Below are 25,061 nucleotides of genomic sequence, written 5' to 3' on the forward strand. Positions count from 1 at the left end.
CTCTCCATATAGATATTTTCTCCAGGTAGATACTGGTCCAAGTTTCCAGGCAGCTTTTAATCAGAGCCAAAGACAATGTCCCTCCTGTCCCCACAAAAGCCTGTGGTTCTGTTTGGACCCCACATCGGTTCGGCCAGTGCACAGCCTCCAGCCTGGAGCCGAGCGTGCCACATTTCGTACTACGAGGGAAGAAGAAACTGGCAAAATGACTCAACAGCTCTCCCAGCAACCAGAAGCCAAAATAGAACTGGAAACTGTGCTTAGCATTAGCTCTTGAATATTTCCCTCTTTTTGTCAAAAATCTCTCTTAAGATGTCTTATCCAAATAATTTGATGGCAATGAATTCAGTGTTGGAAGCTCACTTTTTTGCTATAAGGGAAAATGGAGTGTAAGGCAGGCCACCGAACATGGATTAGTACTGACGTTTCAGAAAGGCCTCACTGTAAGATCTTCCACGCACGCCCATAGCCCTCTCCTCTCTACTCCATTCTCCACTCCAAACACCCAGGGCTGATCGTGCCTCCACCCTGATTGTCAGTCTTCAGTGGCTCTAAACCTCTTACATGATGGAGTCTAGCTCCTCCATACTTTCTGTGCATTTCTTTATGATCCAGCCCTGCCCACCTGTGGGGCGAGCCGTCCCCACCTTACCCCATAGGCTCCGGCTGTGCCGAACGCTCCGGGCTCACATCCTGGAGTCCTGTGCTTCCATGCCTTTGCACATGCTCTTCCCTCATCATGGGATGTCCTGCCAAACCTTTCGTTCTCCTGGAAAATTCCTCTTTGTTTTGAAAAATCTAACTCAACCATCACTCCTTTCAGGAAGGTTTCTCAGGCCCAGAGAGTAAATCATTGCTTCCTAACGCCGCCTCTGCACACTTACCCGTGTGTACCTTATCTACGTGCCTCCTCTACTGAGTCCTGCCTTCAGGCCTGGCCCATGGTCCAAGCTCATACGTGTTTTTTGAATGTACAAGGAAGGAACAAATGGATGAATATGAGATGGACCCACAGCATAAATTCCAAGGACAATGCTCAAATTCCAGCAAGCTCTGGTATAGTCATCTAAATGAGGCCTCACTGTTGTAAAGGGAATAAAGAGTCAATCAACATATCTCTGAGCTACAACAACCCAAACACAAAAAGTGGCAAAAATGGTTGTGCCCACCCTTTTCTCTACATTGCTTGCCACTGATTCTTCTAGGCCCAATGACTGTTCTCTTTTAATGTCAGCATAATACCCGACATTCTGTGGGTGCTGAATGGGTATGGTGAGGGGATGAATGAGTAAATGTGAAATCTACTTTTTTAAAGAAGGCATCAAAGGATTGGCTTTTAAAGGCATTTCTTACATCACAGACTTTTCTGAGGCATCAGTGCCCCCGATCGTTGGGTTGTCTATCACAAAACCCAGTCACAACGTAGAATGGGGGAGGGGTGCGTGGTGGTGTCAGGGAGGGGGCTGGGATAGGAGTTGGGAATCTGCATTAAAGAGACATGGCCTTGGGTTTTCCTTGGTGACGTGTCAGTTTTCTTCCTTCTCAAGACATAGCCCCACTGCGGATATACTTCCTGCCTCAGCCAGAAGGCCCGTGCGTCTCCTCTGTCAGAGGTCCACGCTGGCCTTGCCACAGTCCACGTTAACCAGGAACTTAACGTGCACTGATGAGGGAGAACACCGGGGATTCACCACCTTCATTTCAAGTACTGACATTATATGCAGTGGAATCCAGTCACAGAAACGGGTCCTGGACTAAAACCACCACCCTCAAGGGTTAAAGATTTCTAGTCTCCATAGCTATTAAGAGCAAAGGCTCTGGACTCAGGCTGAACTGAATTTAAATCCAGGTTCTGGATCTTTCTAGCTAAGTCACCTGGAACAATGAATTATCCTTTTGGGGGCTCAGTTTCCTTACCCATAAAATGGGAATAATCTTACCAACATTACAGGATTCTTGTGAGGGTTAAAGGATATAATATATAGAAAGCTTACACAGTGTCTCTATATAGGAAGTGCTCAAACATGGAAACTATGATCAAGAACTTTCAAAAATACTCTTACAATAATCAGGACCAAAGGGGAAAATACCCTTTGAAGACACTGTGCTTTAAAGAGAAAGGATTGTCTATTTTTTAGGAGCCAAGAATACTCGTTAATCGATACCCCATGGAATAATATGGAAAGATAGTGCTGGCATTTAAAACAGCTGCGGTTGTTACCAGGCCCCAGAATGGACAGGTAGTGACAGGGGACACGTAAGCATTTCTCTGATTAATCCTGAAAAGTTCACCTCATTCTCCTCTGCTGGACCCAGAATGACTGAGTTGGAACCCAAAGGAATCAAGGTCAAGGTGCCAAGGGGAGATGCCAGTTCTAGTCAATGAACCAGTGCTTCCGGGTTTGAGGGAAGGTCAGGGGACACCTCACTGCTGCCAGGAGTGAGACGGGCAGAGCTCCACGTGTCATGCAAGGCTAGAAAGGCATAGCATCTCCTGTGCTGCTTTGAACACCCTCACATGACCCACAGCCAACAGACGACCTAACTTTCCCCCTGCTTCAGCCCTGAGCATGAGACAATTGTTTTCTAAGCTAAATTTGGTTTTACTTTTGAAGCTCCTGAGATACACAATTTGAATAGGTCAAGCTCCTGGCTTCTTATATTGACTAAGTTATCTCCCATTCTATGGCTGTCTTGGCTTGCCCTATGTCTGCCAACTCTTACAACTCTTCCATCCATAATTCAGGAGGTTCCAAGAAGAAAGCTCGGGGTTACCGGTTGGGGAGGCGCAAGCTAAGCCATCAGCCCTTGGAAACAAAGACTAACTTCAGGTGAAGGGTACAGGTCAATCTGTCTGGTTACTGCGAGCAGCAAGGCAGGGGCCCTATGAAAAAGAGAAGAGAGATTTCTAAACCTAGTGATGGCTCTATCAGCAGGAGATTGGGTTCCCGCGAGGAAAAGGACCTTGTTCAGGGGAAGCCTCAACCTGATTTAGTTGGAGGCTGTGAGAGCATGTGGCCCACTCTGGCCCTCTTGCCTGGGGCTCAGCTCAGTGGGCAGCATCCTCACAAAGGCAGCCCACAACTAGGCAGTGTTGTGTAGTGGTAAGAGCACTGGACTGGGAGCCAGGAGACCTGAATTCCAGCGTAGGCTCTGCCACTAACTAGTTGGGTGACCTTGGAAAAGTCACCTGATTTCTCTGGGGCAATTGTCAATGAGGGGTTGGTGGGGCAATCTCTCTGTTCCCCATCAGAGTGTGGTCCAGGGTCCTACTCTCTCTCTCCTCAGCCCTGTGCTTCCAGGGACAAAGGGGGGAGAAGGAAAGGTGGGGAGAGGGTGCGGATGGGAGCCTCAGGGTGCCACGGATCAGGACTCCACTTTCTCCTTCTTTTTGCTCTTTTTCAGGAAGGATGGGGTTCGGAATTTCTTTTTCTTCTTTGAGGGAGATTTGGAAGGTGAGCCCTCTGGGGACATGGGGCCACTGGTGACCGACTCAGTTTTGTCCTTAGAGGTGTCAACATCTGTGTCAGCGTTGGTGGTCATCTGGCTCAAGCCTTTGCTGAGAATCTCCTCGGCGGTGTGCTCGTCCTCCCTCCCATTGACCACCACCCCTTCTGGCTGTGTTGTTTCAGGCTCCGTGGTGGCTTTGCTTGTTTCTGTCTTCTTAGCACCTTCTGGAAAAAGATCAGAAGACACGGCCCATAAGACCTCATTCAGGTGAGAGCTTCCGCCAGAACCACTTCTAGGCAATTCTACGAGGTGAGCACAGAGTGGGGGGGGGGGGCAGGCTGATGTCGGTGGGCAGGGCTCTCACCCAGACCTGCCCCCTTCCCCGCAGCCTGCCCTGGGAACGAGCCCTGGGCAGGTCAGTAACTCAGGCTCTTGTCTGCAAATGAAACAGGCAGTGGTGAAGGCCCAGCTAGGACCCAGGTAGGAGCTTTTCTAGGCACAGAATGAAGGAACAGACACAGGTGGGGACAGAGGCTGTAGGAGCGGGGAGAGCAGTGTCATGGACGACTTAGTGGAAGCATCTAAGAGTTGTAACTGGTTCAGTTTCACCAGTAAATGTATGAAAATGATGTTCTCATTCCTGAGTGACCCGGACCCCGTGTTTGTAAGATAAGGATTAACCAACAGGGGAATATCCCTGGCTGGGCCATCCTGGCTGCTACCACCCCGTGCCACACCCAGGCCTTTATCCCGCCTGGAGGGAACCTGCCAGGATTGGCACCATCTTCAAAGCCGAACCACTAGGACCCCAGCACCAACGCCTTCCTGCGGCCCTTTCTCTACCCTCCCACTCTCACTCCAACCTGCTTCCACTTGAGCTTTGGAACGCCTGGATGAGGAGGGAGGAGGAACAATTACAAAACCGTTGACTTTGAAAAGTAGAAAGGATTGTAAAGATCGCCAGTCTCACCTGCTCCCCAGTTTGCAGCTATGGAAACTGAGTAAACAGTTGAGGAGGAGGGGACTCTCGTATGCTGACAGCCAGCTCAGTGCCCTTCTCACTGTGGGAGACTGAGGCATGTGTGAGAGTGTGAGTGTGGCAGTGTGAGTGTGGCAGAGACACATGTCACAGAAGGACCCTGGCGTGCTGGGCTGCACAGGAATGTAATGGGGACAGGTAAGGCTGGTGTCGCAGAGAGAGTGGGTGAAAATGGGCTTTAGGAAAAGGCTAGGGTTTTTGACAGGGGTGATGACTAAGAAAATGTACAGTTACATGGAAGATGGGATGGACAGGGTCAGTTGGGGGACGGTTAGAATGGACTGGTTTAACTATCTGGATAAGGTCTTTCACAACTTCTGAAATAGGCTGGGCAAGTCGAAGCTCTCCCACAGGCGACTTCTGAGGACTGCCTCTCTCTCAGAACCAAAGACCTTGGCCACAGGCTCCCATTCCTCCTGTCCAGCCCGCGTTCTGTGATCATCTAACTACCAAGCTCCCCAATGCTCGACTCCTAAAGCCCCTGCTTGCCTCCTGCCGTGTGTTCCTATGGCCATTACCTGGCAGTATTCTTGAATGCAGGAAACGAGCAGACACAGCCTTCTCCCTGTGTACTCTCCTCAGTTCACCTGCTATCTGGCTTTATCAGTCTCTGGTCCCTTGACCCCTCCCTGTCACCCCAACCTGTTTCCCTCTGTTTGGAAGGCCCTTCTCTCTCCTGCATTCCCAACCTTTACCCCATACAGTGAGTCAGCGGGACTACACTTCTTCCTTCAAGTCTTTCCTGACCCCTCCCTCTTCCAAGTAGAATTGATCACTCACCCCTTTCTGCCCCCACTATATAAACTTCCACCATGGACACTGTAAAACAACCAAACTTCCTTGTTTATGCTTGTCTCCCCCTCAGAACTGAAATAATTAGGGCAGGACTGTACCTAAATTACCTATGTAACTAGCTCACAGAAGGTACTCAAAAAATGCAGAACCCACGAACGGTCAAATGCGTGAGCAAATGGATGAAGGTGTGACTGGTTTTGTCCTAGCCAAGCCAGCGCCTCACCTCATCTTCTTTCCTGTCTGTCCTAGCCTGAGTCTTCCGAGCTGACCCGGCCCAGCCATGTACACAAGCAGCATCGCTGAGTGCTGGCCTTTGTCTCCTGGACCCGGTCCCCTGTCCCCACTCATCCTCCTGGGCTCGTGCCCTTCCCTCGTTCTGCAGCCTCACTCCGGACTCTCCCTGCAGGCCGCTCTTCTGGATGGCCCCGTAAGACACGTTTCTCAAGCCTGACCCTCCCAGGTGATTTTAGTACCTGCCTTCTAGCTCCATAAAGATAACTGTGGGCAAGACAGGCTCCTACTTTCATTCCATGTGTCCTTTCCTGTCCTGGTAGATGAGGATCTTTGCTCCAACAGTGCCCTTCATCCGTGCCCTTCACTCATACCCACCTTGCTGTCTGCCTCATCTACAGCCTCAGCTCCTGGTGCGTGTCTTGGTTTAGCAGAGTGGCACTACAACTTCTCACTCCTCAGTGAGCAAGGCCACACTGAGTACACCCACGAGAATCTCAGAGCTCCCACACTATCAGTTGTTTGGGGGAGGAGCAGTAATGAAAGTGGGCTAGTGGAGGCCCAGTGAGGCTAGGAGGAGCCAGGCTCCAAATTGAGGTCTGTCCCTCAGCGGCAGAGACCACTGGAGAGTTTGATTGGCCAAAAGAAAGGGTGATAAGTCAGGGCTCCAGAAATAAGCACTTATTGGGCTCCTGGAAAGTATCAAGGACCAAGTCTGAGAGCCTGACTCTCCTCTGTTTACATCCCAAGAGAGTAAAGGCTGGAACTACATGGAGCTCTCAACTGGTCTTCAGCAGTTGAGAAAAAGCCCAGGCGCTAGGGGCAGAGGGAGCTTGTCTTCCAGCAGCCCCTAGGAGCACACTGGCTTTCTCCCCACTGGGGTACTGAGAGCTCTGGGAGTAGAGGACAGATATGGGGGTGGGTGGGGTGCAGCAGAGGCTGAAAACTGGGGGCTCTCTCCAGGAATGGTGGCCAGACAGAGGGGAAGGAGGGATTCAGAGTGGTAATTTGGAGCAAGATTAAACTTGGCAGCCAGGGCCCACATCCAGACCCCTGTGAACGGGTCGACAAAAGGCCAAAAGGCTTGCAGAAGATGGAGGGGGAAGAGAGGTGCTTCTGTAAGGAGAGCCTGAGCTTGTTTGGACATTTCATCTCTCAGACTTGATTTATAACCATCCCTCAGCCTCAAACTACTCATTGTTCGTTGATCTTCCAGTGTCCTTTCCAGTATTTTTACTCCTCCCACTTCCTGGCCACCACCATTGAATAACCCGCTCTACTGTTGGCCAGTGCAAGTATATGTCGCCCCATGGTCTGACTCAAGCCTCCCTTGACATTTGACAATGATCTTGCCCTTCTCTAAAACTACTGCCAATATATTCATTCTACATTTGCATGTGTCATTTATCTTTCTTTCTTTTTTTTTTTTTACAGAGACAGAGAAAGATAGAGAGAGGGACAGATAGGGACAGACAGAGAGGAAGGAGAGCAATGAGAAGCATCAGTTCTTCGTTGCAGCTCCTTAGTTGTTCATTGATTGCTTTCTCATACATGCCTTGACCAGCAGACTACAGCAGAGCGAGTGACCCCTTGCTCAAGCCAGTGACCTTGGGCTCAAGCCAGCAACCCTGGGCTTCAAGCCAGCGACCTTTGGACTCAAGTCAGCGACCATGGGGTCATGTCTATGATCCCACACTCAAGCCAGAGACTCTGCACTCAAGCTGGTGAGCCCGTGCTCAAGCCGGCAACCGGCAACCTTGGGGTTTTGAACCTGGGTCCTCTGCATCTCAGTCTGACGCTCTATCCACTGCACCACCACCTGGTCAAGCCATTTATCATTTTGTAAGAGCTCAAATTTGGATGTGATGCTCTCTCACACTGAATATGGGCTGGCCCCGTGGCTTACAGAAACAAACAGAATATAGAAGAAGTGCCACTGAGCTAGCCTCAGGCCAGAGTTTAGAAAGCATAGCAGCTTCTGCTTTTATAATTTGGGAAGCCCTGAGACAGCATGTGTAAAGTCCAACTACCCTGATGGAAACACACGTGGAGAGGTCCTACAACCATGAGGAGAGAAACAGAGACAGAGAAACAGACACCACCCCAGTGTCCTGGCAGAACTGAGCCTTCAGCTGCCCCTGCCAGGGCACCTGACATGTGAGCGCACCATCTTAGACGTTCCAGTTGAGTGAAGCTCCCAGATGACTGCAGGCCCCGCTGATATCAGTGGAGCAGAAGAACCAGCCTCCTGAGCCCAGTCAACCCACAGAAGAACTAATTTCCATAAAATCAGTTTTTATTATACACTGAGATTTACTAATTATCTATTGCTATATAACAACCCCAAAGCTACCATAAGTAGCTTAAAACAAGTGCTATATTCTCTTTCACAATGCCAAGGACATAGTACACAGTGAGAATCCAATTTGTCTGAGCATATTAGATAGTCCTCTTATCACCTATCTCTATCATTTTATCCTGATAACAATGCTGTGAGCTGGATTCATGGTATCCCTCTCTTATGAAGTGTTCTTAAGTAACTTATTGGGGATGTCTAAATTAGTCCGTGGCAGAGCTGATCTGATGTTAAATGCAGGGCTATTTCTTTAAGGCATGGCGGTGCACCTGAAGGGTCTCTGGAGGATGGAGTTAGCAAGGGCAGGAAAATCAGGAGCTGATCAGTCAGAAGACAAAAACAAAGATGGCCAGATTTGAAAGACTTTTGTTCAGAGAGGCTGATGGGGTAGGAGGCGGGGAGACAGATGAGGAGTGACAGTGAGGTGACTCAGCACAAGAAGACCTGAGAGCATGGTGACACCTGATGACAAAGCCTGATCTGATGAGTGAGCTAAATGTAAAACTGCAGCTGCTGCTCGGAGGGTCAGCCCCGTCTGCCCTGAGGAGTTGGGCAAGCCACTGGGCAACTGGTCAGGGCCACCAGCACCACGTCGTACTGGTCACCCACTACAGCTTATGCCCCATCACGTGGGGTCTGCTCCAAGGAGGCCTACACTTCCCAGCTCTGTCTGCATTACAGGAAGAGTCTTCAAGGGAGACCTTCACTTTTCTACAACTCAGCTTCGGTGTGCTTTCCACTGGGGCATATAGTGTACAAGAGAGAAAGCAGGAATCCTGCTCAGTGGGGACAATGTCAGGGGGTGGGGAAGCAGTTACCCACCCAACACAGCCTTCCTCCTGCCCTCTGTCCCAGCGAGCAGCAGACCTCACTCCAAGGGGCTCCCAGGAGCTAAAACGAAATTGCCAGCCCTCCCCCACTCCTGACGTGAGCCTCCTCTCCAGTCTGGATTCCCTGTGCAGTAGGTGTGCACGCCCTGAGGGACACTGAAGACAGCACTTGAGCCAGGTGCTCTATACATCCCTACAAGGTATTTGGTCCCGAGGTTATTCAGGCTCTGGCCACAGCCCTGGAAGAGGTCACTGGCTCCTTAGAGGTATCCATGCATTCAAAACCGGTATGTAGATGTACTCCTGAGGGCCACAAGCACTCTACTACTGGGAGTGCCCAGAGGCTGGCCCCACTGCGCATTCCCTGTGGGGGGCTTGTTTCTTCTGGGTGGCATGCGCTGTGTGAGTATCAGTGTGTGTCTTTGCATGAGCGTATCGTACGTGTGTAGATCGTTCAGGGAAATCTTGTCCATGCATAGCACATATGGAATCGGTCATGAGTTTTATAGCCAGGAAACCTCCTGAAGGCAGGGTTGTGAGTTGCAAAAAGGGGAGGGGGGATATATTTCTTTTGAAAAAGTCCTCCGTCTCCCTTTGCGAATGTTGGGGTGGGTTAGTAAACAGCCTCTCTATACTTACTACAGAGACAAGTATTCAGAATCGGAGGAAACTCCTTTGATGAAGGCACAAATGGGAAGAGAAAGGAAGACATTGTGGAGACAGGTCGACAACACTACGATGAGACACAACGAACACAAACACAAGCAGTCAGGGGACAGCCACTCGGGGCTCTGGCCTCAAGCAGATGGGTTTCCTCCGGCAACACCTGGCCTGCCCTGGAGGCAGCATTTTGCCTTTAGAGGGCACTAGGGGTTGGGGGATTCTAGCAACTTCCACAAATGTGGCCATTCTAGCCAGGAGGGAGAAGATCCCAGCAGGCCACCAAACCCTTGCTCCCTACATGGTGGTATAAACCCTGTGGTGAGGGCCCTTGGGGTCAGGAAGAGTGGGGGTCAGAAGTAATTTCAGGAGCTCACTGAAGACACTTTTATGATTTAGATGGTATGGACTATAATACTATTATTATCTGTCATATATATATAATATATATGATTGACCACAGCCATAATTATCTCTTACATTTAAATCATGCTTTTACTCGTTCAAAGCATTTTTCATTTACAACTTTCCTTACACATATCAGAACCCTAAAAAGGGAAAATAGTAGTCCCATTTGACAGACAAAGAGACTGAGGCACAGAGATTATCTGATTTTATAAAATTAGCAGTTGAACTATTACTAGCAGCTGAGTTGGGCCTAGAACTCAGTCCTCTAAACTAGTAGCTAGTAAGTGGTTCTTGACCTGGGCTACACATTAGAATCACCTGGGGGATCTTAAAACTCCAGGCTTCACTCCTTCCCTCCCTCACCCCCAAATCGTTTAAATCAGAACCACTGGGGATGGGGCCCAAGCAGGCGTCAGGGTTGCTAAAGCACTTCTGCCCGGCCCGGCCCCCTCGATTCCCAAGTGCAGTCAAGGTTGAGAACAACCTCATCAGCCTCACCTGAGAGCTTGCTGGAAATGCTGAGTCTCAGGCCCTACCCCAGACTGGCTGCACCAAAATCTTCATTTTTAAAAGATCCCTAGGTGACCCCTGGGCACATTAAGGTCTGAGCCCTGGGCTGCTGCATCTAGAAAGGCCCATTAGCCAACCCAGTCAGAGTCAGACGTGAGAAAGCTAAGAGTCATGAACGGAAGGTGTGTGGTCACAGCTAGTGAATGGAACGAGCGTAAGTTAGTAACCCCTATTTCAGATTCCCTAGATACGGTGGAGGGAAAGCCTTTCCGGGTGGGGGGTGGTGACACCTGTTGAAAGGCAGGCCCCGCCTTCCAGGCAGACATCTGCCCTGTGCACGCCTGCCCCGCCTCCCAGGCAGGCCCCTTCCTCAGCCTGTGGACACACTTCCCTCCCTCCTGGCCGCTCTGCTCCACTCACCGTCTAAAGACTTGGAGGGAGAGACCACGGGGCTCTTTGTCTCTGACTTCACTGGACTCTGTGCAGGGGAAGCAGGTGCTGACTTTACAGGTGAGCCAGGCTCCTCTGCAGTGGTTTCTTTCTCCCCTGAAAATACAGAAAACCACCCCAGTATAAAGGTCAAGCAGATGAGAGGTAGACAGAAAGAGAATGCTTTATAGAAACTGCTTTCTCCTCCTCTGTCCTCATTTCTCCTGGCTGGAGTTAGGTGCTCCCCTAACCTTTTTTTTTATTTTATTTTATTTTTATTTTTGTATTTTTCTGAAGCTGGAAACGGGGAGAGACAGTCAGACAGACTCCCACATGCGCCCGACCGGGATCCACCTGGCACGCCCACCAGGGGCAACGCTCTGCCCACCAGGGGGCGATGCTCTGCCCCTCCAGGGCGTTGCTCTGCCACGACCAGAGCCACTCTAGCGCCTGGGGCAGAGGCCAAGGAGCCATCCCCAGCGCCCGGGCCATCTTTGCTCCAATGGAGCCTTGGCTGCAGGAGGGGAAGAGAGAGACAGAGAGGAAGGAGGAGGTGGGGGTGGAGAAGCAAATGGGCGCTTCTCCTATGTGCCCTGGCCGGGAATCGAACCCGGGTCCCCCGCATGCCAGGCCAACGCTCTACTGCTGAGCCAACTGGCCAGGGCTGCTCCCCTAACCTTTTATTAATTCTGTGACATCCTGGGGGAGGCCAGTGGGAGAAGTCACAGCCATGTTCTGGTTCCTCCAACAGAGCACATCCATCTGTGGAATATGCTATCCCTGATGTAGGCAGCAAGTCTGCAGGACAGGTCCCACGCATGACTTAGTGTCATATAACTCATTTTCATTTATCTCATTTACACGTTCAGTGCAAACAATGCCTAGGGATAAAAATCACCATATTTTTCTACCTACTTTTTCAATTGACCCATCAGAACTCTGAGCAAGCCAGCAAGGTTTTCCCAGTGCGTGCCTGGCACCGAGGATGGTGTCTGACCCTAGGTGGGGAGGGGCATCGTGGAGGGAGAGCCTGCCCTGAGGAGTAGAAGCCCAGCCGCTGGACAACACCAGGAGCTGAGTTCTGGGTCTCAGACCTCGAGTGCTCCTGAAGCAAAGAGAAGGGACAGCTCAATGTGGGGGGTGAGGAGAGACAGCGCGGGCTAGCAGGAGGGGGTTTGAGATGGAGCCTGACTTGTAGATGACCTGGAATCAGGCTGGCCCAGAAGTGAAGCCAGGAAGGGACAAGGGCACGTAAACCATCACTGAGTATGCGTATCGATCCGTGAGTCAACAGGGACGGTGGGCTTAACTAAAGACTCTGAAATAAAGGAGAGGTAAGAAAAAAAATAGTCAGCTGGTGGGGAGTTCTGATTGTCTAAAAGGTTTATACCAGCTCTGGAAGATAATTACTAACTACCACTATTATAACTAAATTTATCTGGTGTTTACTGCCCTACGCCACATCTACAGGCACTATTCTAAGCACTCTCCAAGGACTAACTCTATACTCAGTTGAGAGGGTTGGGGGAGGGCCTCAGTGGAACTGTTAGGCCTTGCATAACGAGGGTCATTATTGTGATTGATAGGATTATGCTAATAACAATATTATTTGGTGATTGGCAGAAGATCAAATTGAGGATTTGATGAGAAGACAGAGAAGCAGGTGGCTAAATATGAAAGCAGAGGCTAGACCGAGCCCGAGGGCCGTGCCCGAGGAAGGACAGTTCCAGGGCTGCTGGCTGCTCCGCGCTCTCTCTGGACTTCCCCTCGCTCTCCCCTCCACCCTGGGAGACCCTGAAGCGCTGGGGTTCTTTACCTTCAAGTTCTAGTTTCTTCCTCTCCACCTCTTTCTTGTATTCCTCCAACTCCTGGTCAGTGAGTTGGCTGAAGGGGTTGGGCACCGTCTCCTCTGACTCATCTTTGGTGTCCGTGTCGCCCTTGGCCATCAGCTGGCTGTCTGTAGACTGAAAGTTAACCACAGACTGTGTGTTGCTCTCTGAACGCCGGGGCTGGGGCCCCGGCCCGAGATTCCTTTCAGACTCATGTGGCTGCCAGTGGTCGTGCTAAGGACAGCGTGACATGCAGCTCCTTGGAAACAGCACAGGCCTCAAGGTAGGGGCTGTTCACTCCTCCCTGTGGCTACCTCACCCCACACCCAGATCCTCTGCAACTGCCTAGATGAATGCAGGGGTCCTACCCTCTGCCCCAGAAATAAAATCAAAGGATGTTCCCAAGCAGAAGGAAGACACACCTTTATTGCAGTCCTTCCTGTGGATGCTTGCAAGCCATCACTGTGCAAATATAGTCAGCGGCCCAAAGTCAGTCAGCAACATCCAGCCAGCAAAGCGGTGGCTCCCCAAACTCATGCCCACTGCACCCCCCCTTCCCGCCCCTCTGAAGCAGCACAAGCTACAGCACACAGCAGCAAAACACAGTCGCTTCTGCGTTCTCAGTCCACACTGTTAGTCCTTTTACACAGTCATAAATTACAAGGGAACCAAAGCCCTGAATCTTGGGTCTTCACTTGCCTGTCCCCTGTGGGGATGTTGGCAAAATGGCTGTTTCACCACCTCTGGGGAGCTCACAGCTGTGTAAGCTTATGGGAGCTTCAGGAGTCCTTTGACCCCTCTAGCTCAAGACAGGGACCGAAGTTCACACTGCACAGTCCTGGTTCCTACGGCAGCATCCCCACCTTGGCCTCTGTGCCTGCAGTGCTCTGACGCTGAGGAGGAGCCCAAGACAGCACGGCCTGGCCTGGGGAGGCGGCCCTGAGCAGCGGGCCCACCCCGCCCCCAGTCCTCCTCTCCTGGGGGCTCCTCCCAAAAGGGGGCAGCACTGGGCCTATCTCAAGGAATTGTGGAGTTCAAAAGAGAGTCCAACATCGAGATTCCAAGAAGAAGGACTCCAAAATAAATGGTATTCATATATTAGGATAAATGTCTGAGTCTTTAACAGTTTTGCTCATTGTCTTGAACTCGCACCTCCCATTATCATGCGGTATTCCCATCCTTGACCCAGGGGCACATTTGGTGTTCCTCATCTTGGCTGAGTTGCGGTGGGGTGGAGATGGGTAACCTTCACAGTTCTCCTGCCAATGGGCACGCATCCCGCGGGCTGCAGCCCAGTCGGAAATCACTGCACTGCCCCAGCTCGCTCAGCAGAGAGGAATGGCTCCTCTCTTCCACTCTTTCTTACTCAAAGGAAGAGGCTGTGCCCACTGCTAGTTTGCAATGAGCAGCAATTATTTCCAACATGAGCCAGAATTCTGACCTTCACCCCTTTTGCTAAACACTAGACAAACACTGTTCTATCTCAAGCATGGAAACGACTTGATACTTTCTAACTCTATGTGGGTGTGTGTGAGCAACTACCTGCCCCTCTGGGCGGCAGGAGCACCAGTCCTTATATACATGCCTCCCCTCTGAGAACGTGTGAGCGTCGTCCCAATGCTACAATGTCATGATGCCACATCCATGCAGAGGCCAGACATGCTCGGGGCAGGCTGGTTGGGAGCAGCTGGGAGCTGCCAGCCACGTTTCTGCCTTCCCCCACTTTGCAAGATACTAATAGAGGGCAGACTGAAGTGTCATGGGGGAAACATGGAAGTCGGCCTCACACCCATGGGCAGGTGGGCAGCTGCTGCCTACCCAGTGCCCACAGGGGGCTCTTAGACACTGTCCCTGGTCCTCACAACATTTTTTTCGCAGCAAGAGCACCAGCACCCAAGATCAGAGGGGAGGTAGGCACAAGGACTCAGGGGTCCTCCTGCCCAACCCCAGGCACTGAAGACCCAGAAGGCAAACTCGCTTCCCCTCCAGACAGGGGCCGCCTCTGCTGTACCGGGCTTCGGCTCTTCTCAGCGATGACACTCGCCAGGAGCTGGGACTGGGGCCCTGCCGACTTCACATCTTGTCGGTTTTGTTCTCGAATCTAGGGGGAAAGGGAGGCGGAGAGTAAGCCAGTGTGCAGTGTCAGGCCGTGGAGAGTGGGAGGGGCATTCCCAGGGCATACTGGTGTCCAGTGCGGTCTGTGACTTGGGCCTAATAAGGTTTCCCAGCGGCGTAGGACCCTGTCTCCTCTATTTCTAACACAGTCCATCCATGCTGACACAGTCTCCACGTTTGTTTCAGAGTGACTAAACAGTTTATACACCACACAGGGCCTCGCTGACTCAGAGAAGGTAACTGGAGGAGGTGGAGAGTAAAAGGAGGCACAGTCGGTCCTTGAGGGAGAGCCTCCGAGTTTAATATTCCTGTGAAGCCCCTGAGGGGTTTGTTTAGAATACAGACTCCTGGGCCCACCCCTCTGGTCTGAATCTGAATCCTTTGACAGGGAGGAGACCCAGGAATCTGCGTGTGAAACAAGCACTGCAGAGGCCCCACACGTTGAAACCCAGCTCTGGGAGTGTATCTGGCCTGGAGGTGGTCTGCTACAGCCTGAGTTTTTAAAGCAACTTTAGAAATGTAAGTGAACTGTAAAGCAAAGGTGGAGAAAGGAATATAAAGGATGTTGAAATCTTGGCCAAAAGGATAAGAACATAAATAGCATAAAATTCATAAAAATTCAATGTGTGGGCAGGTCTCATAAACACATCTAATGTCTAACACAAGCCTCTATGTATGAGGGTCCCATAGGACCACAGAAGTATAGCACTCAGCCCAGTGCCCAGAAAAGAGCCAATAACAGCAGTTCCTTTCCCAAGAGAGGCATCAGGGGTGTTGATTGGGCAGGTACATCCCGCCCCTGCCCCCAGCCCCCCCCCCAGTACTCTTGACAAAGAAGAGATAGTGAGACAGTTAGCTACCTCCCTACCTTGTTCCTCATGTCCAGCACTTCTTGGGGGTCAGTGTAGAGAGGCACAAATTGGTTTGGGTTTTCGATCCGTATGGGCATGCCACTGCTGGATTTCTCCACCTCGTCCGCCTTCATCCACTGAACACACACAAGGCAGGTGGGTAAGGCAACAGAGTAAAACCCATGCGTCCTCCCCAGTGACCCAACCCATGCGATCTGGGCCCACTGGCCTACATGGAAGGTCAGCAAGCCTGAACAACATGTCTCTCCTCTGTGATGTCTGTCTCCCAGAGCAGGATGGGCAACAAATGATCCAGCTGCCAAAGAAGGCCCCAGGTCAACAGCCATGGAAAACACTTAAGAGAAAGGGTCAGAACCTTGGTAACCAGCGTTGACAGACAGGCAGCTTGAGCTTAAGTGTTAGATGACTCCATGTTAACTTACAGGGCTTCATTTTTTTTCCCCTCTCTAATGAAGAGCTATTCTGTTTGGCTGTCAACTATTTTAATGTTCATGAAAAATCAAAAGAAGAGTCAAGGTGTGTGTGTGGTGGAGAGGACAATGTCATAGAAATGAATATCCCGCCCACCTCTGGGGTTTGCCTCAGATGTGCAGTCCAGATGTTGGATACCCCTCCTTGAACGTCCCAGAATTCCCCTGCGGATGGGGGAGCAAGAAGCAAAAATCAGTTGCTTCTCACTTTCATGTTGCTGGGGGTGACCTGGTCTGGTCATCCTCTGGTCCCCAACTCAGGGGCAAGGTGCAAGAAACAGGTGGTCAGAGCCTCCATGGATACCAACAGCTGTTCCCAGGCACCTGACAGGAAGCCCTAAGGGGGTCCTGAACACACATCCAGGGGAGACTTGTTCTCTTCCTCTCTTTTAAAGCTGCTTAACCCACACACACCAGGCACTCTTCCCCCAGCACGGACTCCCCAGCAGAGCCCCTAGACCGCCTTACTGTGGTCTTGGGCCGGGGGCTGCCCATGCTCCTCTGGACCTCGTCAGCCACGTTAACTCGCAGGTAGGTGTTCGGTGTGTTGAGCCAGCGGGTCTTCTCCTTTTGCTGCTTCTGGGCGTGCTGCCGCAGGACGGGCACCGGGGTGCCATCATCCTCGAACACAAAGGCTGTGACTGTGGCCGGAATCTCCACCTCACTTTTGTGTTTGGTTTTCTCTTGAACTAAGGGGTAGCGGTATGTGTAGCCTGTTCTGTAGCCCTACAAAGGACACAAAGAGAACCACTTACCATGGGGAAAGTGGTCTCTATGCACCTGTGTGACCATCCACACACCCATGCATGCATGCCACCCACTTCTGATGATTCAGTTTAAACCCACATCTCCACAGTACAACCCGGACCTTGCTGCATCCCTGGTGTGTTTTGGAATTCTTCCTTTTGTAGTGCCCCAACCCCTCCCTTCCTCCATCTGAACAATTCCTCTGATTGGGGCTGAGAAAACCCCTAGAACCTTGTGAACTTGACAGAGCTCCAGCTCTTCACCAGGTGCAGTGGTTCCCAGCCCTGGCTGCACATTGGAACCATACGGGAGCTTCAACAGTGCCGATGCCTGGGCCCTCCTCAGACCTGTCCATTTCATTGGATGGAGGTACAGTTTGGGCTGAATCCAACAGTTAGCCCTCCCTTCCTCCACTCTGAGATTTAACTATTTCCTTCTCAGAACTCTGAAATCTGACTCAAGAACATTCCCATCTCCTAAGCAAGACAACATCCCACAAAGGCAAAGCTGATTACCGCACGGTAAGAATGAATTTGAGAATCTGGGCAGCTAACGAGTGATTCTTAGCTCTGTCGATTCTCTAATTCTGCTTTGCTCATTTTGGGGTGACTAGTAAAGTTGGACATTTTAAGGTACATTTAATGGCCACTTGAATCTCTTCCTTTGTACAGTGTTCTCGGTTCATTTTTTCTGCAGAGATGTTTTTCTCTTTCATATTGACTTGTAATATCTCTTTCCAGTATTTTGACTGTCACAGGTGTTGCAAATATATATCTTCCCCCATAGTTTAGTTTGTCTTTCAGCTTTGTTTATGGTGGTGGGGGCAGAGTGGTTTAGAAAAATGCAAAGTTTAAATTTTAATGTAATCATAGCTGCCAATATTGGTCCTCATCATTTCAGGCTATCCTGCTACACTTGACAAGTTGTGCCCTAGCATAAAAACATCAAAAATGTTAGCCTGTTTTTTTAAATACCTGTACAAGATTATTTTCATGTGTCAATTTTTGATAAATCAGGAATGTATCTTGTTGAAAGGAATGTGGTTGCAATCCACCTGAACTTTATTCTCCAAATGGCTGGTAGTCTCTTTCCCGCTGCTTTCTAAGGCACTTGTCTGCCCGGCATTAAGTTCTCAGGTCCTTTGGGTCTATTTCTAATTCTCTAAGCTGTTGCACTGATTACACTTTACCATGTGATGGGACAGATATGCCTATCTACTTTTCTTTTTATAGTACCTTCCTAGACATTCTGAACTTCACCTGGAAGAACATTTCGCTAGGTCCTTACACCTTCGCCCAATTTTAAAGGAATTACATTGAGTTAATTAATTAACTTGAAACAGTGACTTCTTTACCCTATGGACTCTTTATAACAAAAAATAAATCATCATGAACACCTAAATAAAGAGATAGCAAATATAAAAAAGGACATTGAAATAATAAAAAAGAATCAGTCAGAAATGACAAATACAATATCAGAAATAAAAAACACAATGGAAGGAATTAGAAGCAGGATGGATGAAGCTGAGAATCAAATCAGTGAGTTAGACGACAAGATAAATGAAGGCATGGAAACAGAGCAGAAAAAAGAAAAGAGACTCAAAAAGTCTGAGGAAACTCTAAGAGAGCTCTGTGACAACATGAAGAGAAATAACATCCGCATCATAGGGGTTTCTGAAGAAGAAGAGAAAGAACAAGGGATAGAGACTTTGTTCAAACATATCATAGCTGAAAACTTCCCTCAATTAAGGCAGGAAAACACCTCACAAGTTCAAGAAGCACAGAGAACTCCATTAAAAAGAAACCCAAAGAAATCTACACCAAGACACATCATAATTAAAATACTTCAAAGCTAAGTGATAAAGAGAAAATATTAAAAGCTGCTAAAGAAAAAAAGACTATCATCTACAAAGGAGCCCCCATAAGGATGACTTCCAACTTCTCAAAAGAAACACTTGAGGTCAGAGGGAATGGCAAGAAATATTCAAAGTAATGCAAAACAAGAGTTCTGCAAGAACTCTTTACAACCAAGACTACTTTATCCAGCAAGGCTATCGTTTAAAATTGAAGGAGAAATAAAGAGCTTTCCAGACAAAAAAACCCTGAAGGAATTCACTACAACCAAACCAATGCTGCAAGAAATGCTAAGGGGCCTGTTGTAAACAGATCAAAGGAGAAAAAGAATATAGCAAAAGAGAAATACGTTTTAAAGAATAAAATGGCAATAAACAACTACATATCAATAATAAACTTAAATGTAAATGGATTAAATGATCTGATCAAAAGACATAGGGAAGCTGCATGGATAAGAAAACAGGACCCGTACATATGCTGTCTACAAGAGACACACCTTAAAACAAAAGATGCACATAACTGAAGATAAAAGGATGAAAAAAAATATTTCATGCAAATGGAAATTTAAAAAAAGGTGGGGTAGCAATACTTGTATCAGACAAAATGGGCTTTAAAACAAAGGCTATAGTAGGAGATAAAGAAGGTTACTACAGTGCCTGACCTGTGGTGGCGCAGTGGATAAAGCGTCAACTTGGAAACACGTAGGTTGCTGGTTCAAAACCCTGGGCTTGCCTGGTCAAGGAACATATGGGAGTTGATGCTTTCTGCTCCTCCCCCCTTCTCTCTCTCTCTCTCTCTCCCCTCTCTATAATGAATAAATAAAATCTTTAAAAAAAAAAAAAAGGCCCTGGCCGGTTGGCTCAGCGGTAGAACATTGGCCTGGCATGCGGGGGACCTGGGTTCAATTCCCAGCCAGGGCACATAGGAGAAGCACCCATTTGCTTCTCCACCCCCCCCCCTTCCTCTCTGTCTCTCTCTTCCCCTCCCGCAGCCAAGGTTCCATTGGAACAAAGATGGCCCGGGCACTGGGGATGGCTCCTTGGCCTCTGCCCCAGGCACTTGAGTGGCTCTGGTCACAGCAGAGCGACGCCCCAGAGGGGCAGAGCATCGCCCCCTTGTGAGCAGAGTGAGGCCCCTGGTGGGCGTGCCGGGTGGATCCCAGTCGGGCGCATGTGGGAGTCTGTCTGACTGTCTCTCCCCGTTTCCAGCTTCAGAAAAATACAAAAAAAAAAAAAAAAAAGAAGGTTACTACATAATGATAAAGGGAGCAATCCAACAGGAAGATATAACCGTTATAAATATCTACGCACCTAATATAGGAGCACCTAAATATATAAAGCAGACTTTGATGGATTTAAAGGGTGAGATCAACAGCAATACTATAATAGTAGGGGATTTCAATACCCCACTAACATTACTAGATAGATCCTCAAGAAAAAAACTTAACAAAGAAACAGCAAACTTAAAGGACATACTAGATCAACTCAATTTAATAGGTATTTTCAGAACCTTTCACCCTAAAGCAGCAGAATATACATTCTTTTCAAGTGCTCATGGTACATTCTTTAGGATAGACCACATGTTAGGGCACAAAAGCGGTCTCAACAAATTTAAGAAGATTGAAATCATATTGATCACTTTCTCTGATCACAATGCCATGAAACTAGAAATCAACCACAACAGAAAAACTGAAAAATACTCAAACATTTGGAAACAAAATAGCATGTTATTAAATAATGAATGGGTTAACAATGAGGTCAAAGAAGAAATTTTAAAATTCCTAGAAACAAATTATAATGAGCATACATCAACTCAAAATTTATGAGACACAGCAAAAGCAGTCCTGAGAGGGAAGTTCATAGCATTACAGGCCTACCTCAACAGCTAGAAGAGCTCAAATAAACAACTTGACCCTGCATCTAAAAGAACTAAAAAAAGAACAGCAAGTAAAGTCCAGAGGTAGTAGAAAGAAGGAAATAATAAAGATCAGAGCAGAAATAAATGACATAGAGGCTAAAGAAACAATACAGAGGATCAAAGAAACCAGGGGCTGGTTCTTTGAAAAGGTAAACAAGATTGATGAACCTTTAACCAGACTCACTAAAAAAAAAAAGAGAGAGGACTCAGATAAATAAAATTAGAAATGAGAGTGGAGAAATAACAACTGACACAACAGAAATACAAAATATTGTAAGAAAATACTATGAAGAGCTGTACGCCAAAAAACTAGACAACCTAGATGAAATGGAAAAATTCCTTGAAACATATAATCTTCCAAAAATTAATCTTGAAGAATCAGAAAACCTAAACAGACCAATCACAACAAATGAGATTGAAACAGTTATCAAAAAACTCCCCAAAAAGAAAAGTCCTGGGCCTGATGGCTTCACAAATGAATTCTACCAAATATTCAAAGAAGAACTAACGCCTATCCTTCTCAAGCTATTTCAAAAAATTCAAGAGGAAGGAAGACTTCCAAGCTCCTTTTATGAGGCAAGTATAATTCTGATTCCAAAACCAGGCAAAGACAACACAAAGAAAGAAAATTATAGGCTAATATCCCTGATGAATTTAGATGCTAAAATCCTCAACAAAATATTAGCAAACCGGATCCAGCAATATATGAAAAAAATCACACACCATGATCATGATCAAGTGGGATTTATTCTTGGGAGGCAAGGCTGGTACAATATTTGCAAATCTATCAATGTGATTCATCACATAAACAAAATGAAGGAGAAAAAACACATGATAATTTCAATAGATGCAGAAAAAGCATTTGATAAAATCCAGCACTCATTCATGATCCAAACTCTCAGCAAAGTGGGAATACAGGGAACATACCTCAACATGATAAAGGCCATCTATGAGAGACCCACAGCCAACATCATACTCAATGGGCAAAAATTAAAAGCAATCCCCTTAAGATCAGGAACAAGGTAGGGGTGCCCCCTATCACCACTCTTATTCAACATAGTTCTGGAAGTCCTAGCCATAGCAATCAGACAAGAAAAAGAAATAAAAGGCATCCAAATTGGAAAAGAAGAACTAAAACTATCATTATTTACGGATGATATGATATTGTATATAGAGAACCCTAAAGTCTCGGTCAAAAAAATACTGGACCGGATACATGAATTCAGCAAGGTGGCAGGATATAAAATTAATACTCAGAAATCAGAGGTATTTTTATACACTAGCAATGAACTGTCAGAAAGAGAAATTAAGGAAGCAATCCCCTTCACCATTGCAACCAAAAAAATAAAGTACCTAGGAATAAATTTAACCAGGGAGATTAAAGACTTGTACTCGGAAAATTATAAAACATTGATAAAAGAAATCAGGGAAGATACAAACAAGTGGAAGCATATACCATGCTCATGGTTAGGAAGAATAAACATCATTAAATTGTCTATATTACCCAAAGCAATTTATAAATTTAATGCAATACCAACTAAAATACCAATGATTTACTTCAAAGATATAGAACACATATTACAAAAATTTATATGGAACCAAAAGAGAACACGAATAGCCTCAACAATCTTGAAAAGGAAGAATAAAGTGGGAGGTATCACACTTCCAGATATTAAGTTATACTACAAGGACATTGTACTCAAAACAGCCTGGTACTGGCATAAGAACAGGCATATAGATCAATGGAACAGAACTGAGAGCCCAGAAATAAACCCACACTTTTATGGACAACTCATATTTGACAAAGGAGGTAAGAGCATACATTGGAGTAAAGACAGCCTCTTCAACAAATGGTGTTGGGAAAATTGGACAGCTACCTGCAAAAAAATGAAACTAGACCACCATCTTATACCATTCACAAAAATAAACTCAAAATGGATTAAAGACTTAAATGTAAGCTGTAAAACCATAAGCATCTTAGAAGAAAACATAGGCAGTAAGCTCTCTGACATCTCTCGCAGCAATATATTTGCCGATTTATCTCCACGGGCAAGTGAAATAAAAGACAGGATAAACAAATGGGACTATATCAAACTAAAAAGCTTTGGCACAGCTAAAGACAATAAGAACAGAATAAAAAGACAAACTATACAATGGGAGAATATATTTGACAATACATCTGATAAGGGGTTAATAACCAAAATTTATAAAGAACTTGTAAAACTCAATACCAGGAAGACAAACAATCCAATCAAAAATTGGCAAAAGAAATGAATAGACACTTCTCCAAAGAGGACATACAGATGGCCAATAGGCATATGAAAAGATTCTCAACATCACTAATCATTAGAGAAATGCAAATTAAAACCACAATGAGATATCACCTCACACCAGTCAGAAGGGCGCTTATCAACAAAACAACACAGAATAAATGCTGGCGAGGATGTGAAGAAAAGGGAACCCTCCTGCACTGCTGATGGGAATGCAGACTGGTGCAGCCACTGTGGAAAACAGTATAGAGATTCCTCAAGAAATTAAAAATCGAACTGCCTTTTGACTCAGCTATACCACTTTTAGGAATATACCCCAAGAACACCATAGCACTGTTTGAAAAGAAGAAATGCATCCCCATGTTTAAGGCAGCATTGTTCACAATAGCGAAGATCTGGAAACAGCCCAAGTGTCCGTCAGAGGATGAGTGGATTAGAAAGCTATGGTACATATATACTATGGAATACTACTCAGCCATAAGAAATGATGACATCGGATCATTTACAACAACATGGATGGACCTTGATAACATTATACTGAGTGAAATAAGTAAATCAGAAAAAACTAAGAACTATATGATTCTATACATAGGTGGGACATAAAAATGAGACTCAGAGACATGGACAAGAGTGTGGGGGTTATGGGGTGGGGGGAAGGAGAGGGAAAGGGTTTCGGGAGGGGAGGGGCACAAAGAAAACCAGTTAGAAGGTGACGGAAGACAATTGGACTTAGGGTGATGGGAATGCAGCATAATCAAATGTCAAAATAACCTGGAGATTTTTCTCTGAACATATGTACCCTGATTTATCAATGTTACCCCATTAAAATTAATTTTAAAAATAAATAAATAAATAAGCTATCAAGTCATGAAAGATATGACTAAGGGAAAGAAGTCAATCTGGAAAGGTTCCATACTACATGATTCTTACAATATGACATTCCAGGAAAGGCAATAACCACGGAGATAGTAAAAAGATCGGCGGTCATCAGGGGTGCGAGGTCAGGGAGGAGAGATGCATAGGCACAACACAGAGACTTTTAGGGAGGTGAAAATACCGTGTATGATACTATATGATAGATACATGTCATTACACACTTGTCGAAACCCATAGAATATACAACCACCACCAGTGAACCCTAATATAAAGTATGGGCTTTGGGTTATAATGATGTGTCAGTATAGGTTCATTGGTTATAAGAAATGTACCGCTCTGCTCTGGAATGTTAATAATGGGGGAGGCTGTGTATGTGTAGGGTCAGAGGGCATATGGAGAATCTCTATACAATCCTATCGATTTTGCTGTGAACCTCACACTGTTCTAAAAAATAATAAAGTCATAAAAAAAATAAGGAAAAAAATCATCATTCTTTATTGATCTCAGGTTTTCCCTGATGTCTATTGGTTAAACATGTTTTTCTTTAAATGGGTCTGCTTAATGTTTTATGATTTTACTGCATTTGCAAACAGGATTATTTTTTCCCATTCTTGTATATATTTTCAAATATATTATATGTTAAGATAGAAAAAAACTACTAAAATTTGTATGTATTTTCCTAAGTGACCACTTTAAAATGCACTCATTATTTCTAATATTTTTCTCAGTTGACTTTTGGACTTTATAGTCATGTAACCATATTATCTACAAAGAATAGTAATTTTGTTTCCTTTGTTAAATTTATATCTCTTATTTTTATGCCTTAGTGCTTTGGATTAAGTTTCAGTATTATTCCAGAATAGTATTAAATAACGGTGCTGAGAGCAGGAATCGTTGTTTTGTTTCAAACTTTTAATAGATCACTTCTCGGCCTCTTGACTAAGGCCATGTATAAAATTTAACAGAAATATTTCCAGTGTTTTACCATAATATTGGCTTATGTTTTGAGAAAAAAATTATTTTAATCATGTTAAATAAGCATCCTACTTATTATTTTTATAAACTGAAACTAAATTTTTATCAACTGCCTTTTGATATTTATTAAAATGATTAAACGGTTTTTATCTTTAGACTCAGTAATATCATGAAATATATTCAGAAGATTTATAATAATAACACACACTGGAATACTAGGAATGAACCCTCACTTGGTTACTGTGTATTATTATTCTGATTTCATGCTGGATACTATCTGCTACTTTTTATGCAGCATTTTACATCAACTTGACTAAGAATGGTCTGACTTTGTTGTAATTGTTAAGGAGTCCTTCTTTCACTCTTCCTTGAAATAGCTTAAGAATCGTCTATTTCTTAGAGATTTTTGAAACAACTCCTGTATGAAGC

The 25,061-nt window shown here is 46.4% G+C and overlaps 1 protein-coding gene across 2 annotated transcripts in view; it reads right to left on the reverse strand.

Annotated features, from left to right (window-relative positions):
* Positions 1–1,077: 1,077 nt before the first annotated feature.
* The window catches only part of ADD2 (adducin 2), a 117,023-nt gene continuing 93,039 nt past the window's right edge, over positions 1,078–25,061 (reverse strand). For both annotated transcript variants that reach the window (XM_066267341.1, XM_066267342.1), the window contains exons 11-16: positions 16,463–16,720; positions 15,521–15,640; positions 14,549–14,638; positions 12,525–12,672; positions 10,700–10,825; positions 1,078–3,674 (exon numbers count right to left, since the gene is read on the reverse strand). In XM_066267341.1, the coding sequence (XP_066123438.1) occupies positions 3,367–3,674; positions 10,700–10,825; positions 12,525–12,672; positions 14,549–14,638; positions 15,521–15,640; positions 16,463–16,720 (1,050 nt within the window). In that variant the 3' untranslated portion in view covers positions 1,078–3,366. The remainder of the gene's footprint in view (positions 3,675–10,699; positions 10,826–12,524; positions 12,673–14,548; positions 14,639–15,520; positions 15,641–16,462; positions 16,721–25,061) is intronic.

Source organism: Saccopteryx bilineata, chromosome 3 (genome assembly GCF_036850765.1).
Source record: "Saccopteryx bilineata isolate mSacBil1 chromosome 3, mSacBil1_pri_phased_curated, whole genome shotgun sequence".
In the NCBI taxonomy this organism is placed as follows: Eukaryota; Metazoa; Chordata; class Mammalia; order Chiroptera; family Emballonuridae; genus Saccopteryx; species Saccopteryx bilineata.